At 33.7% G+C, this 16858-nt stretch overlaps 2 protein-coding genes across 4 annotated transcripts; both read left to right on the top strand.

Annotated features, from left to right (window-relative positions):
- Positions 1-1496: 1496 nt before the first annotated feature.
- Positions 1497-4366, top strand: LOC145100100 (Calcium-dependent ARF-type GTPase activating protein family). Of its 3 annotated transcripts, XM_079037495.1 has the most exons (10): positions 1497-1676; positions 1779-1902; positions 2236-2313; positions 2567-2651; positions 2738-2813; positions 2905-3068; positions 3130-3361; positions 3473-3589; positions 3667-3762; positions 3858-4366. In XM_079037495.1, the coding sequence occupies exons 2-10, from the start codon at positions 1860-1862 to the stop codon at positions 4137-4139; spliced, it is 1173 nt and encodes a 390-aa protein (XP_078893621.1). In that variant the 5' UTR covers positions 1497-1676; positions 1779-1859; the 3' UTR covers positions 4140-4366. The 3 variants fall into 3 exon arrangements, with proteins under 3 accessions (XP_078893621.1, XP_078893622.1, XP_078893623.1); XM_079037496.1 differs by lacking the exon at positions 2236-2313; XM_079037497.1 differs by lacking the exon at positions 3667-3762.
- Positions 4367-10999: 6633 nt separating this feature from the next.
- Positions 11000-15286, top strand: LOC145101492 (subtilisin-like protease SBT2.2). The gene is made up of 11 exons (XM_079038705.1): positions 11000-11102; positions 11222-11510; positions 12067-12226; positions 12311-12708; positions 12791-12886; positions 12956-13028; positions 13102-13384; positions 13464-13786; positions 13866-14136; positions 14321-14602; positions 14677-15286. Exons 2-11 carry the CDS (start codon positions 11287-11289, stop codon positions 15105-15107), a joined length of 2541 nt encoding a protein of 846 aa, XP_078894831.1. The 5' UTR covers positions 11000-11102; positions 11222-11286; the 3' UTR covers positions 15108-15286.
- The last annotated feature ends 1572 nt before the right edge of the window (positions 15287-16858 follow it).

Raw genomic sequence — 16858 nt, 5'->3', positions numbered from 1 at the left:
ATATATATATATATATATATCACTTATAATATTATAATATAATTTTTAAATCATATGTTTCAATATTAAACATAATATTATTTTATATTTTTAGAATGGGTAGATAGGCTTGCCAATGTCAAGTGGTTATCCTAAGTGTTGGAATATGCTCTACCTACGGTACCTAACTAGTCTTTCTTTTCGGTAAGTAAGAATACATTGACCGATGAAGGAGAGCCCCCGAAATAAACATAAATGAAGGGGCATACCCCACCCCAGGCAACCAAACAAAGATCGGATAATCGGATTGGTATAATATCATTTAACAATTTTATAAAACAATACACTATAGATGTTCTAAAAAACTATCAAAAAGTTATTCAAATCTTCCTTAATAAATGAAGGTTTTTTACCACATGTCAATCTCTCATGAGTTTTGATGCTTGTCATTTTGTGGTATTTTCGAAATAAATATTATTCACCTGTCAGTTTTTGGTTTGTTTTAATTTTTAAAATCAAAGTCATATACTTATATATGTAAAATATTAAATATCATATACATGATACTAAATTGCAATATATACGTTTTTCCTTTTTTATTTTAAAGTTGTTCATTACAAAATATTTTCTGCTATACTTTAATGTTTAATCTTTTTTTTAAATCAACTCGTGTAATACATGAGTCTCACACCTAATACTACTACATAATAGTACATAATAGTCAAAGTACAATAGCATACATTGCTATTTAAAACAATGATTCCTTTTCTCAAACCAAACCATCTCCAACCTAAGAAAAGGAAAAAAGAAAGATATTATCTAAAAAAGAAAACAAAAACGAAACATACCATACAAACATATATAGATAGATATACACAAACTTACCATACACTTTGTTTTTATATTAAAATCTATAAGCAGTCAAAAGTTATTATTGAATCTAACGTTTTAATTAGCAATGAGACTTACCTTGCATAAAGATGTGTTACTTAAAATTAGGGGTATAAACGAGTCGATCCGAGCTCGAGCCTGGCCAAGTTTGAGCTCGACTCGTTTAATTTTAAAGTATTATATATGTGTGTGTGATATTAAATTGCAATAAATACGTTTCTTTTTTTGTTATTTTAAAGTTGTACATTAAAAAATGTTTTTTGTTTACATTTTAATATTTAATCTTTTTTTAAATCAACCCGTGTAATATACGGGTTTCACATCTAACAGATATATGAAAAGCTGGTATCAAGAATGCTCTTGTAATGTTCGAATGATCTTTAAGAAAACCTAAATTTCCAAAAAAAAAAAAAAAAAAAAAAAAAAAAAAAAAAAAAAAAAACACGTTTTGTATAGGTTCTCAAATAGCAAAAAATATTATAAAAAGTTAAAATGCTCTAAAAAAACAAAACATTTATTAAAGACCAAAGCAGCAGTTTGTCAAATATCAAGGACTACATCTGTAATTTACAAGGTCTGTTATAATCGTTGTTGTGTATGCTGTTCGTTCCGCAAGAACCCTCTCTCATTCTCTCTCATTCCCAACGACAAGCACAAGGAGACGGCTTTAAATTTTCGATTTTGAATATCTGACACATGAAAACGCAGGAGTTGCGTATAAACTTTGATAATTCGTTGCCGCATTTCAATTTCTGAAGCACAAATGTCCACGACGCATATGAAAACGGATTTCGACAATGTATCAGGTAATGATCGAGTCCCTTTCGCAGACTATGGTTTATATGATGCTAGGGGTTATGAAATGCTTAATTTATGTGATTGGTGTTGGTAAACTTTCGGAAATTAAGATGTATTATAAGGCAGAGGAAAATGCGGATGCATCTAAAGTTTGATTATTCGTTGCTGTATTTCGGTTTCTGAGGCGCAAAATGTCTACGACGCAGAAGAAAACAGATTGCAACAATGTATCAGGTATGATCGAGTCCTCCATGGTGCTTTTCCAGACTATGAAAACGAATTTTTGGGTTATGTCATGCTTAATTTTATGTAATGGATGTTGGCAAACCTCATACATTCAAAATACGCTATTTCTAAAGAAGTCGTGTTTTTTTTTTTATTGATGTAGAACAGAGCATATTTCAGTTCTCACAATCACATTAACCTCTATGATTGTTTGACAGCTTTTTCTTTTTGTGATGTTATTCAAAAGTTACTACTGCTATATGTAGCATTCCTCAATGCCAAATTATACTTATATAACTGAATATGATATGAAGTTCTATGATTAATTGATTATCATCTCAGGATCTTCCCTCTATGACCTCTTATGTTTAGAAAATAGAGAAAAGTGGAGCTGCTTGTTTGGACAGATTCGATATGACAGTATGTGTGATTTCCTTCTTCAAAACTCATTATTTGCATACAACTGTTTTCATCTGCCAAATTGGTATCATATCTTGAGAAATGCACAATCTTTTATGTAATGGGTACAAAATTAGATCTCATGCTTATACCTATTTGTTGTAAATGACATACATGTCTTGTGGTTTACAGTAAGTTATATATAATGATAATGAGATTTTTTATTAATTAGCTAGTTGATTGTTCCTGATGCAATTTGATTTTCACTGATTAGGTGCGAAACAAAAGCTGGCAGAATTTATATCTGAATCGGGTAATATGTGCTGTGCAGATTGTGGAACTCCAGATCCAAAATGGGTGTAAGTCCTAATTTTCATATGCTTGTAATTTCACTTCAAATAAATCCTCTCCTCTTTCTTCATAAACTCCATGTTTGGGTTTCCAGATCTGTAAGTTTCGGAGCATTTATATGCATCAAGTGTTCAGGAGCACATAGAAGCCTTGGGGTTCATATATCAAAAGTAATTCACCGTTTCTTAATTTCTCAACTTTCTCAACTTACAACATCAATTATATACCAAATATTTACAATGAAGTCGACTCCACACACAGGTGTTATCAGTGAATCTAGACGAGTGGACACATGAAGAAGTCAATGATGTAATAAAAAGTGGCGGGAATTCAATGGTGAATTCCAAATATGAAGCTTGCATTCCCGACAACTGTAAAAAACCAAAATCAGATTCTTGTATAGACGAGCGCCTCGACTTCATCAGGTAATTAATTAATTAATTAATTAATCTTTTACTTTAAATAATTATTTAATTGCGTATTCAGGAGAAAATACGAAGTGCAACAATTTTTGAACTCCGATAAACAAATATGCGATCGTGCATCTCCATGTCCATCATCATCATCATCCATGGAGTCTTCTTCCACAAATACTGCTACAATGGACAAGAAGCACTCAAACAGTGTCCTTATGCCAAGTATTAGCCATGCCTTTCGCAACAGCTGGAAAAAGAAAGACAATGAACACAAGCCACCTCCTAAGACAAGCAACTCAATGGTAATTACTAATTTCTTTGTGTTTTTTGTATATATATATATATATATATATATATATATATATATATATATATATATATATATATATATGTCTGATATTTTGTGTATATAGGCAGGTATGGTTGAATTTATTGGATTGATAAAAGTCAACGTGGTCAAAGGCACCAATCTAGCTGTTCGCGATATGATGACTAGTGATCCTTATGTCATCCTCTCACTAGGAAACCAAGTAAGCCTCTGACTTGTTAATTTTGTCATAACACAATTGCAGTCTAAAAATAGTTAAAATCTATAAAAACGACGCAGTCTGTGAAGACACGTGTTATAAAGAGCAGCCTTAATCCTGTATGGAATGAAAAACTAATGTTATCGATCCCAAGCAACATGCCTCCTTTAAGATTAGTAAGTTAAAAAAAAAATTACGTTTTTATGTAAAAACAAATTCATAAAAGTTTGTGTATTGAGGAAGTTACATCTACATCTACATGATGTTGTAGACTGTGTATGATCGGGATACATTGAAGGCGGATGATTTCATGGGTGATGCTGAGATTGATATTCAACCATTGGTGTCAGCTGCAAAAGCATCTGAGAATTCGGATGTTAATGACTCATCAACTCAAGGAAAGTGGGTAGCAAGTTTGGAGAACACGGTTGTGAAAGATGGAGTTATCACACTCGCGAAAGGCACTGTGAAGCAAGAGATTGCTCTTAAACTTCAAAATGTTGAGAAGGGTATCTTACAAATCGAGCTCGAATGTGTTCCTCTTACCCAATAGTATTTTTTTTTTTTTTGGTGATTTATGTTATATTTAGGTGATGTGTTTTTGTTGTTTTATGTAAGGTGTGGTTTTGAATATTTGTATATTGATGATATGATGTTTTTTTTTTTTTGTGTTTTAATATTTTTTTTTATGTAAATCATTTGTGATGGATTGATGGTTGGTCTTGGCAAAATGTGGACGAGAATTGTAATGCATTTGTCAAAAATAGAATTTAATTTAAATACATTGTTATTCTATGCATTAACTATTTCATAAAGTATTGAAATGACTTTAATATGTAAGTAAGAAAAAAGATTATTCTATTTAAAAGAGGCATATGGTCGACATAAAAGAGGGGAGGATGATCTTAGTGTTTCTTCAATGATGAGAATGTCAAAAGGTGAAGTTCGATTCTTTTTGGGCTAAAAGTGTGAATTTACCCTCATACATACTCTTATTACTTTTTCATTTATTATATTTTTATAAAAAAAAGCTGAATATGTGAGTTATAAATTTTTGTAAGCAAATATATATTGTTTAACATATTGTGGAGTATTCTCTTGTAGGATTAAATAGAAGAGCATGTATATTGATTAATTTTATTACAAAATTCATTTATCATTTAGGGCTCTCAAATGCATTTTACCGAATATTTGTGGTACTCTTGATCTTGGTATTCAGTTATATGTCTCCCACACCGGCAAGCTTATATTGTATATTGTTTTGTGATTAGGGTCCATGCAATACAGCGGAAACTATGAAAATTTCTCTATTCTTATTTTAATAAATAAATAGTATTAATTTTCTTTTGTCAAATGTCACTCTAATACAAGTCGTTAGGGATGAGCATATGGACCGGGGAACCGGAACCGGCACCGGAACCGGAACCCGATGGAACCGGTCGGGCCGGGACCGGTACGTTATTTTTGTGGATTTTTGGAACCGGGAACCGGTGGGAACCGGAACCGATTTAACCGGAACTGGTAGAACCGGCAAAAACCGGAACCGTATGATGCTATTTTTTAAGGAGCGGTTCCAACATTTGAAGACATGACAAGAACCGGTAGGAACCGGGAACCGATAGAACCGGAACCGATAGAACCGCTGGGCCGGTTCGGGTCTTGATTTTGGCCGAAGCCGGTTCCCCGGTCCGGTCCGGTTCGGGCCAGTTCCGGCCGGTTCGGTCCTTTTGCTCATCCCTACAAGTCGTCATTAATATTATGTCATGTATCAGGGAGGAGGGAGTCGTTCCCATTGAACCCACCGAACCCACTGCCACATCAGCTTTTCTCTTTGATTTTTCTTCATTTTTCCGAACCCACAACACACGGAAATCCTATCTTTTTCAACCCATTCAACCCACTCAATTAAAAAAAAATACTAAACAACTAAGGTACAAGTCTTAAAACATATGGTACAAGAGAAAATGAGAGAGATAAAGTAGAGAGAGAGAGGATGAAGTGGGTTCATGAAACCAATTAAACAACCCGCCGAAAAGGGAGTGGTACCGGCAGTAACTCTATTGCTAATTAAGATTTTACCTTGATTATTTTGTATATTTTTTTTAATAGAGTGGGTTGAGAAATATAGGATTTATGTGTGTTGTGGGTTCGGAAAGATGAAGAAAAATCAAAGAGAAAAGCTGATGTGGCAGTGGGTTCATGGGTTTAATGGGAACGACTCCTTCCTCCCTCATATAGATATATTAGGCAACTCATTTCAAAGTTTAAATTTACATTTTCTAATTATATGTTAAATTTGAAGTTATAATAACTTTAAAATTTTGATAGATCTTTTAATTAATAATTTATTTAAAATGACTTATTTGCAATAGTTGATTAATAATTATAATATTTTATATAAAAGTTTAATTAATTGTATAACTGTGGTTCATACGGGTTGTAAACTAGTAATTAAATGAAAAAATAACAATGTGATTTTGGATCTATATTATACAATATTTATTTAAATATCGTTTGGAGTCAAAATTGTAGATCTAAGATTACGATGACTCTCCAACAACGAGAAGCACTCATATTAATCGAAGAGAGAACAAGTGTATTACTTCCTCTTTGGATTTCTTCGAGACTTCAAATTCAATTCTCAATCGTCTAAAAGAAAATGTCCTATGTTATGGTTGCATATTTCTTATAAATAATTATTATGTTGCATAAGCTAAAAGAAGAAGTGAAATGTTTTTACCTGATAAATAATTTGACCTTTCAATATAATAGTGACCTATGTATTTATTATTTAGGTGGTTAAAATTTATCCATAACAATTTAAACTCGTGTATCTATGTATAATATATGCTAACTGTACAAAACCCATCTAAATGATTTTATATATATGAATAACACCAACTTGGCTTTCTTGTGTAATTTCCATGGCAGTAAGTTTTTTAGAATTTTTTTATATAGGATTGAAATTAAATAAATCAAATCGCAGATGCTAAAATTGCTCAAACTAATCCTGGATGATGTTACGAAAAATAATATATATATATATATATATATATATATATATATATATATATATATATATATAAAATAAGAAAGATATGATTTACAGTAGATTTGCTTTAATTATAAGTAAGAGGACACTTGTGGTTAGTAAAACGACTATATAAAAAACCAAAAGGTTTTTGGTCTAGCAGTAAGGAATGACTATTTCGATTGAAAGGTCATGTGTTCAAGTCTCTTAGGAGATATAGATGGTATTTAGGAGTAGGTTAGACATAATTTGCAGCTTCAAAAAAAAGACTATATAAAGAAAACAAATAAAAATAAATATGTAAACTGTCACACCCCGAAACCGAAGGCGGAAACGTTTCGGGGCGGAGGACGTCATGAAGTATCGGAACCAATGTACATAGTAAGCATAGTAAACACAAAACTTTACATTACATAGATTCATTTACATTGTCTGAAAACAAAGAGTTGCATATGTTGTACATATATATCATATGAAGCAAAACTAAGACAGGTCTTCTATACGCTCCGACTTCTCCAAAAGATCGCGAGGTACCTGTCTAACGTAAACCTGAGAATACAAGCAGTTTGAAAATCAGCATAAAGCTGGTGAGTTCATAAGAGGTTTGTTTTCTGAAAATGTACAAGTTTCCTTTGGTTTTCCGAAAAAGTTTGTTATCCAAGAAAATCTCATATTTTCTTATAAGTATAGTTTAGTTATCCGTTTGTTATACGATCCGGTTATGTACAGTTTGTTATCCCAGGAAAAACCCTTATTTTCCTTAAAAGTTTATAGTTGGTTATTTGTTTCTGAAAGTAATGTACAACTGTCTACCATACTTTATGTGTTCGTGTGATGTTTCCTGAAAACCTGTTTATCCTTGAAAAGTACATTAGTTTTAACACGTATATAAAACTAATAAGTAAGTATAAAAGTATTTATAATCTAAATTGCAAGTTCCATAACCATACTATAGACTGGATAAGGTTCGAAACAGGGGCCAGTATCTTTTTATGACTTTTGTCACCCTTGAACCTTTCGGTTCGACTGTAGCTAGCAGCCAGGTGCGGGGTTGTCAATCCCGTATAGATCTATACACTCAAGTCACGTTCTCCCTCCAAGAGATTCTGGTTACGGGGGTAGTCCTACACTCTCGTAACTAGGGGGAGTGTTACAAGGACGTGTCTCCAATCTTAAGATTAATGAATTAAAAGATAATAAAACGGGAAATTCTATTTTATTAGTCCTTCACTCTCGTAACTAGGGGGAGTGTTATCAAGGACTCGTCTAAAGTTCTAAGTTTAATATTAATATTCCACCACTCTCATAACTAGGGGAGTGGTAAAGTTCTAAGTTTAATGTTATTGGTCCTTCACTCTCGTATCTAAGGGGAGTGTTATCAAGGACGTCTTAAAGTACTAAGGTTCATGCTTTAACAGTAATAATGTGGAAATACATTTGTGAAATATAAAATATAACATTTTAAAATGAGTTTCACAAATAACATGACAGTTTACTCTGCAAGTTGAACGATTTGTTAATACAGTTTCCCGTGTTAAAAGCATATGAAATATGAAATAGATCAAATGAAATCATAAGTTTGACTACAAGATTTCCTTGTACTTTTGCTTGTATTCCCCCTCTGAAAACATTGAAAACATGGAAAACGTAGGGGTATGAACTCACCAGACGAGGAATGTATCGGCTAGGATGCTAAACGTCAGTTCGAGGCTTGAAAATGCGCGAGGTTCCTATGTTATATGAATAGATACACATTTGTATCTAATTAGACCCTGAACCACTAATCAAATATGGATAAACACTTCGAGACGCGAAAACACTTCATTACAAGTGTTTGGAGTGACCCGGGTGACATCTACGGACGTATAGGGCATAAATATGGAGTTTGCTCTTCAAGAGTAAACTCCCAAGAGTGTTTACGGCCCTAATGACCCACTCCCCATGAGTTACGGCCGTAAAATCATGGTGGGGTGTTCTAGGGTGCTAAATGGCCTTATAACATTTAGGGGGTGATGCTAGGTTTGGTTCTAGGGCATTGGAAAGTAATTGGGACATTCTAAGGACCATTTGAGGAGTTTACGGCAGTAAAATAGGAGTTTACGGTCGTAAACTCTTATGTACCCATTCTTATCGTGCTTTGGTGGTCCTAGGTTAATCACACGTGATTCTAAGTCATTTTACAAGTCATGGGGTGAATTAGGGCACCATTTGACCCATTTATAGGAGTTTACGGCCCAGGAACCCATCCTTGGGGGGTTTACGGTCGTAAGCTCCTATAGGAGTGGTTTTCATCATGTTTAAGGCTCCTAATTCGTTTGTGGTTGCTTATAGATATTAGTTCAAGACTTAGGAGGTGTGTAAGTGGCATTTTAACACCTTAAAAGGAGTTTACTACCCATGAAAGGGTGTTTACGGCCCAAGCATGTTCTTGGGCAGTAAACTCATGTTTACTCCGTAAATGATGAGTTCAAGGTGTTCTAAGTCCAGTTTGGTAAGCCCCTAAGTCACATCTAAGCTCCAAATGTGGTTTGGAAGAGTTTTAAGGCTCAAAAACCCCATTTGCATGTGTTCACGGCCTAAGGCTATTCCAGGGCCGTAAACACATGTTTATGGTCCTATTCCATGATTTGAACACGAAATTGAAGGCTAAAGATGTTATACTATAAGCTAGGATAGTTACCTTAAAGATTTGGAGCTTGAATTTGATGATTTTGGAACCTAGAACTTGGATTGAGGAGAGAGAGTAGAGAGAGAGTGGAAAAGGCTTCAATTGAGGCTCTCTCAACTTTATATATGGTTAAAGTTTGGGACACGGTTAAATTCTACCCGATACTGATGTTAAGCGAGGCTTTTGGTCGCACCCGATTAAGTTGTCGTAACCCGATATGGTCAAAACTAAAAATTTTCTAAATAATAGTTTGGGATGTTTTCATGAGTTTCTAACGTATTTGGATACCAATTAAGTCATAATGAAAGTCTAAAAAATAATGACTTAATTTAAAAACTTAAACGGAAACAATTCGAAAAAACTGAATTTTGTGGAGAGAAACGGGTTACGGCGATGGAGCAAACTTCGGGTTGTCACATAAACAAAATAGAAAACAAACATATAAAAAAACTAATTTATAAAAACAGAAAAATCTTAAAAAACCATGCACAAAAACATATGCTTAAAAAATGTTAAAAAGGTAAATTTATATAAAAGGTAATAAAGAATTCATAAAAAGCCAAATTGTACAATAATGAGTAAAAGAAGTTGTGTATAATGTAATTTTGTAAATAAAAAAAAAAACTAAGTTTAATTTAAAAAAAAAAAAAGCTGAAAAAATTAAATAAGAAAAAGATTGGACAAAATTCGCAAGAAAAATTAAATCTTAGGCTAAAGGTGTAAAAATGAAAAGTTGAGGGGTATATTTGGGTCAAGATCTTGGGCAGGTTGGGTTTATGTTGGGTGGGGTGGATATGAGGCTTCTAATTTGTTTTATCGGCGCATAAAAAAAGAAGTGGTAGGGCTGGAAACCGAACTATTAAGCCATACATGTGTTTCATGACACAAAATACCTGTAAAGCGAACCTGAATTGTTACTGTTCATGCCCTGATAGTTATCGGTAATCGGTAATATACAAACCATACAAATTGTGAAGAAATTAATTTAAAATGGCAAAAAATAACACTTCTTATTTCTTTATATTATGCGTGAGGTGCATAGGGAAAACGAACATAACTAAATAAAATTTTATGTATGTCTATTATGGCAAACTTGAAATCTTTTTATATGTATATAAATAGTGCTCAAATTTCTATGTATATAAAGAAATTGCAAGTTGGTAGTTTTTTTTGTATTTTACATTTTGTGGGAAAGAAATCTTTGTGGGTTTATAAATATTTTCTCTTGATAGGCCTTTAAATACATGTCTAATCGTAACACTGGTATAGCTTAAAAAAAAATTGTATTCAATCAAAAAAAATTCTTTTTGCCCGGTAGTCAATTTTCTTTTTGTGACATTTTATAATCAAAACCAAAGCCAAAAAAGTTTCTATTAAACGTTGAAACTGGTTATTAAGATTTAAAATACTTATTATTAGAATCTTAAATGATAATAATGGTACATGATTTAATTCTATATACCCTAGAAAATAAGTAATACAAATGTAATTTCATATACCCCAGAAAATAGGTAATACAAAATAAAGTTGCCGACGGCGTTTGATTGGCGTATATGCTTTGAAGAAAAGAGTGGGACGGAGGTGGTGACTGGTTGTGCGGTGGTGGTGGGCTTCAAATCAAGCAACAGTCAAATAAAAACAAAAGCAAAATGTTAATGATTTAAGCCGCTTCCGCTTTACATAAATAAATTCTTTGCTAATAAACAAATTAAAACGTTCATGTGCACACCACCCAAGACAGAAGCTCTTTTTTGCAGATTCTTTCTCGCCATTTCCCTTTCTCTTCTCTCCTCTCTCTCACACACACATCAAAAAAGGTTGTTTCTTCCTCTCTACTCTCATGGCCATTACCCCAATTTCACCTGTTCATACATGGACTCCTACTGGGTTCTTCTCAGAACTTTTCAAACTAAGCTAAATTCCATCTAGTGTGCAGTTCTGCTTTTCTGCTTTGTCGGACCAAGTGAACAGCTTCAAAATTGGAACAAAAAAAAAAGGGGAATGGAGGGCATTGTGCGAGTCGTGGTGGTGGTGCTATTCGGGGTTTTAATTAGCGGCATTCGATGTCAGGAAGATACGGATAGAACCTCTGCAGGTGTATACATGGTTACCCTCAAACAAGCTCCTTCTTCTTTTCACAATTCGAGTAGAGCGAAGAAGACGACTCATCCTTTCAGGTTCCCTGCTTCTACTTCTGGAGGAGCAAATACACTCGAAAATCCAAGGTGATAAGATTCATTTACGCGTTTTAGTCATTTCTGATTACGAAATTGATATGGGTTTTCTCAATTTTGTCACTAATTTCTCATTCATCTTCAATGTAGTAGTTATGATTCGTTTTTAGCTTATCCTTTTCATAGAATGTCTTTAATCCATATTTGGTACTTCGGTAGTGATAGATTCGAAATGAAAATGTGCAAAGTTACTCCTAGTTTATTAGTAAATTTTTAACCCGTTAGGGTTAAAAGTAACCCTAGTTTAGTAAGTATACAAATTTTGTATGCAATATTTTAGGTCGTCTCTTTTTTGTGCTTCCTACTTTACCACCATTAATGATGACAAAATAGTTATGCGGTGATAGTGAATTAGTGATCATGTCAAATTGTGAATTGATGAAAGTATGCACTTTGACTGTGGGGATCAAAGTGATTTGCTTTTCAACTTTAATATTGATGTTGAATGTTGATGATAAACTTTTCTATTTGTTTGATTTAATTTCTTAGAAATGTAATATCATAGTCAATAGCAACCCTAATTAATTTCTTTTGCTTCCTAATTTAGTTTCAGAAACATCACAACCAAACACCATCGTTATGGTTCCCGAATTGCAAGAGTTCATGATTCATTATTGAGGCGAGTTCTAAAAGGAGAAAAATATCTCAAATTATACAGCTATCACTACTTAATAAACGGATTCGCTGTTCTTGTTACTCCACAACAGGTATAAATATAATTATAATAAACAATCTTCATGAAATCAAATCACAACATAAACATTAATTATTTTATCAATGACCCATTAAAGGCACAAAAGTTATCCGGTCGAAAAGAAGTGGCAAATGTGATACCCGATTACTCTGTTAGAACTGCAACTACACATACACCACAGTTCCTAGGGTTACCTCAAGGTGCATGGTTACAAGAAGGTGGATATGAGACAGCTGGCGAAGGGGTTGTAATCGGGTTAATTGACACGGGTATTGACCCGACCCATGTGAGTTTTGCTGACGGGTTATCAGAAAATAACTATCCGGTTCCCGAGCATTTCACGGGTGTTTGTGAGGTGACACGGGACTTCCCATCCGGGTCATGCAACCGGAAGCTTGTTGGGGCCCGCCATTTTGCAGCTTCTGCTATCACAAGAGGAATCTTTAATGCATCTCAAGATTATGCTTCACCATTTGATGGAGATGGACATGGGACGTGAGTATTTTTTGTATTTTATATTTTTAAATCTATTAATTTAAATTTTTACAATAATATAAAGTACTAAATATAATCACAGGCACACAGCGTCTATTGCTGCGGGAAACCATGGGATCCCAGTTGTTGTAGCCGGGCATCATTTCGGGAATGCCAGTGGAATGGCCCCTCGTTCACAGTAAGTAAAACAAACCAAAATTTTGATTTTCTGCTAGAAATGTCAACAATTAACTTTTATGTTTTTCAGCATTGCTGTTTACAAAGCATTGTACAAAAGCTTCGGTGGCTTTGCTGCTGATGTTGTTGCTGCCATTGATCAGGTAAAACATTAAATGAGACTTTTTATGATGTAATTTAATAATTGAGATTTGATATTTTTTATTTTTTTTATAGGCAGCTCAAGATGGAGTGGATGTTATAAGTTTATCAATAACACCTAACAGACGTCCACCTGGAATTGCAACATTTTTTAATCCAATAGACATGGCGTTGCTATCAGCGTATAAAAAGGGTATTTTTGTTGTACAAGCTGCGGGTAACACCGGACCTTCACCCAAGAGTGTTTCTTCCTTTAGTCCATGGATCTTTACGGTGGGTGCAGCTGCACATGATCGCAAGTATAGCAATTCCATTCTTCTTGGGAATAACATCACCATTCAAGGAGTCGGACTTGCACGTATGTTTGTTTAATAATTTTATTTCTTGTATTTTAGTTTTGTTAATCAAGTTGTAACATCTCTCCTCTTTGTGCACAGCTGGAACAGATGAAGATTACACTTTAGTTTCTGCAACAGACGCACTGAATGATTCAGAAACACCAACAGATGAATACGTGAACGAATGCCAAGATTCAAGTAGCTTGAATCAGACAATTATCCAAGGAAACCTCTTAATCTGTAGCTACTCCATCAAATTCGTTCTTGGACAATCTACCATAAACAACGCTGTTCAAACAGCTAGAAATCTGAGTGCAGCTGGAGTTGTATTCTCCATGGATCCTTTCATCATTGGATTTCAACTCAATCCTGTTCCAATGAGTCTCCCTGGAATCATAATTCCATCCTCCAATGATTCCAAGGTCATTTGCAATTTCACCATTTCACCACTTTTAATACACATATAAACATTCTAGTTTAATTTTTTTTTTTTATTTACAGATCTTACTTCAGTACTATAATTCTACGTTAGAGAGAGATCCAGTTTCAAGAAAGATAGTAAAATTTGGAGGTGTTGCATGCATTGTAGGTGGAGTTGAAGCAAATTTCAGTAACAGTGCTCCAAAAATAATGTATTATTCTGCTAGAGGTCCAGATCCAGAAGATAATTTCCTTCAAGATGCTGATATATTAAAACCAAATCTTGTTGCTCCTGGAAATTCCATTTGGGCTGCTTGGAGTTCCGGTGGCACTGATTCAGTTGAATTCCTCGGTAATAGTTATTTTATCTGTAATCAGGACAGAACAGAACAGGTTGTACTGTGTTTAGTTTGACCAATACTGGTACCGGTACTGATGTTAGTGGGACAAAAGCTGCAATCTTTTGTCCTATCTGAAAAAAAAAAAGACGTAAATACCTTCCTCATACTGAGTGATGTTGATTTGATGTTTTTAAGGTGAGGATTTTGCGATGATGTCGGGAACGAGTATGGCGGCTCCTCATATAGCAGGGCTGGCTGCATTAATTAAACAAAAGTTTCCCCATTTTACCCCTTCAGCAATCGGGTCCGCGTTATCAACTACCGCTTCTCTACGGGATAAAGATGGTGGGCCCATAATGGCACAACGTGCGTATGCTAACCCTGATTTAAACCAGTCTCCCGCAACTCCCTTTGATATGGGAAGTGGTTTTGTAAATGCAACCGCAGCATTAGATCCTGGACTCATTCTTGATTTAGGTATCATCACCATCATCATCATCATCATCGTCTTTTCCTAAATTGAATTAATTACTTAATTGCACTTTTTGCAGGGTATGAAGACTACATGTCATTCCTATGTGGCATAAATGGGTCAGAAGCCGTGGTGCTAAACTACACAGGGACCACATGTGGGCCCACAACAACGGTGTTGACCGGTGTTGACCTGAACTTACCTTCCATCACACTTGCAGCACTGAACCAGTCTCGAGTGGTCCAAAGAACCGTGACTAATGTTGGTGGGATGAATGAGTCTTATAGTGTGGGTTGGAATGCTCCTTATGGGGTTTCTATGAAGGTCACCCCGGCTCATTTTAGCATTGGTGGTGGTGAAAAACAGGTGTTGACTGTCTTGTTGAATTCAACCATGAATAGCAGTGTTGCGAGTTTTGGAAGAATTGGGCTTTTTGGTGATAGGAGTCATGTCGTGAATATTCATTTGTCTGTGGTGGTTAAAATCGCGTATAATGTGAGTAGTAATTGAGGGTGTATGATTTTAGTATGTTTTTTATTGTTATTATTTGGTTTTTTGTTGATTTATTTAACCCAATTCGTGTCCAGTTTTTGGTGTGTAACTGTGTATATCATGTAGGGTCTTGTTATGAATGAGGCTAATTGTATTTGTTTGATTTTGATTACAATAGTTAACTTGATTTTGGTTTATTTCGGAGTTTAATTGTTTATACTTTGTTAGTAATTCAAACCAAAATATATGAATTTTGATTTTATAAAGTTTGATTCTATATAAAAAGTTATAAGGGGGTTTTTTCGTAAAATTCAAGAGAGTAATTAATATTTAATTTTAAATTTGAAAGTTAAATTATATAGATTAAATTCTTGTATGATACAACTTGAAAAAAACTGAAAAAATCGATGAATTTTGTTTGTTTGTTTTACTATAACAGATGAGGACAATAGATAGTGTTGAGGAGTCACGAGACTCAAAACCTAATGATAACGGCAACAATTTGGTCATATGACTCTGAAGTCACTTTCCACTGGAGCCACGCATGACACGCATGTAGATTTTAAAATATTTAAAATATGATTTTGATAAAAAAAAATATTTAATATGTAGATACTAAAACTATTAATTATAAAGCAATGTTAAAAAAAATGTTTAAAAGAAAAAAAAAAAAAAAACTACTTTTTGAATAAGACAACCAATCCATCAACCATTACAGAACAAAAAACACCCTGGAATACATACAAGAACGATCAGAGTATCTCTCTGTATCTATGTAAACGAAAAGCGTATCTCTCTCGAAAATAATTTCATAATAATGAAGCTGATACCAAAATATTAACATATAATTTTATGCTCGACTAATCTTCCGGTCTACACCTTGAGCTTCCATCTTTTTCACTTTAGTCCTCCAGCTACAAAGAGAGTCTCTCAAGTCCCTCAACTTCCAGCTGCATCTGATTTTGACCTAATAAACTAGGGGTGTGCAAAATAACCGAAACCGAAAATTTGAACCATTTGAAAAACCAACGGTTTGGTTTTTGCTATTTATAGAAACCGATTTTTTTCAGTTCAGTATGGTTATTTCAAAAAAAAAAAATGAACCGAACCGAACTACCAAATATATATGTTTTAGTTACTCCGACGGATTTGATTGTGATGTTTTTCATAAAAATGTTACTATGATGTTCTTCAAAAAATTACAACGATGTTTTTAGAAAACATCCCTTCGACTTCATGCATTAAAGTATTTATAATATCCAAATTATTTTTATATTATACTTTAATAAAATATTCATAAGCATATTATAAGTATAAAAATTGAATGTATGTTGTGTAATACTTGCATAAAAGTGTCTCATTTTTGTCGAGGTTATAAATAAGTAAAAATGAAAGAAATTATAAGAAATGTACACAGCTTGCAAGGTTGTCTTGTGAGTCGTTCTAAAATATGAAAGATGTTTCGTCATAAATTAAAAGTTTTTTCGAATATATCATAAACATGTAGGGTTTCGAATATATCATAAACATGTAGGGGAGTATTTGTTGATGCCCCTCAAAAGTTGTATCTATGTTATGTATTAAGGGAAAAGAAACCTAAAACCAAAATATAAAACCGAAAAACCGATAAAAAAAATCGAAACAAAAAAAAAAAACCGATGGTTTGATTTCTCTAAAATAAAAAAACCGAAACTATTGGTTCGGTTTCGGTTTTAATCAAAAATCGAAACATACTCACCCCTGTAATAAACAATTATCTACACCAAATA

The sequence above is a fragment of the Lactuca serriola genome, chromosome 4 (genome assembly GCF_051521515.1).
Source record: "Lactuca serriola cultivar US96UC23 chromosome 4, Lser_US96UC23_V15, whole genome shotgun sequence".
NCBI lineage: Eukaryota > Viridiplantae > Streptophyta > Magnoliopsida > Asterales > Asteraceae > Lactuca > Lactuca serriola.
This window is presented reverse-complemented; position numbering and strand designations above follow the sequence as displayed.

Bases quoted from the DNA above. Each gene is read 5' to 3' on its own strand.
- LOC145100100 (XM_079037495.1), top strand. From the start codon at position 1,860: ATGTCTACGACGCAGAAGAAAACAGATTGCAACAATGTATCAG. The intron at 2,652-2,737 runs GTAAGTCCTAAT...TTGGGTTTCCAG, and splicing joins ACTCCAGATCCAAAATGGGT to ATCTGTAAGTTTCGGAGCAT. The intron at 2,814-2,904 runs GTAATTCACCGT...CTCCACACACAG, and splicing joins TTGGGGTTCATATATCAAAA to GTGTTATCAGTGAATCTAGA.
- LOC145101492 (XM_079038705.1), top strand. From the start codon at position 11,287: ATGGAGGGCATTGTGCGAGTCGTGGTGGTGGTGCTATTCGGGGTTTTA. The intron at 13,029-13,101 runs GTAAAACATTAA...TTTTTTTTATAG, and splicing joins TTGTTGCTGCCATTGATCAG to GCAGCTCAAGATGGAGTGGA. The intron at 13,787-13,865 runs GTCATTTGCAAT...TTTTATTTACAG, and splicing joins CATCCTCCAATGATTCCAAG to ATCTTACTTCAGTACTATAA.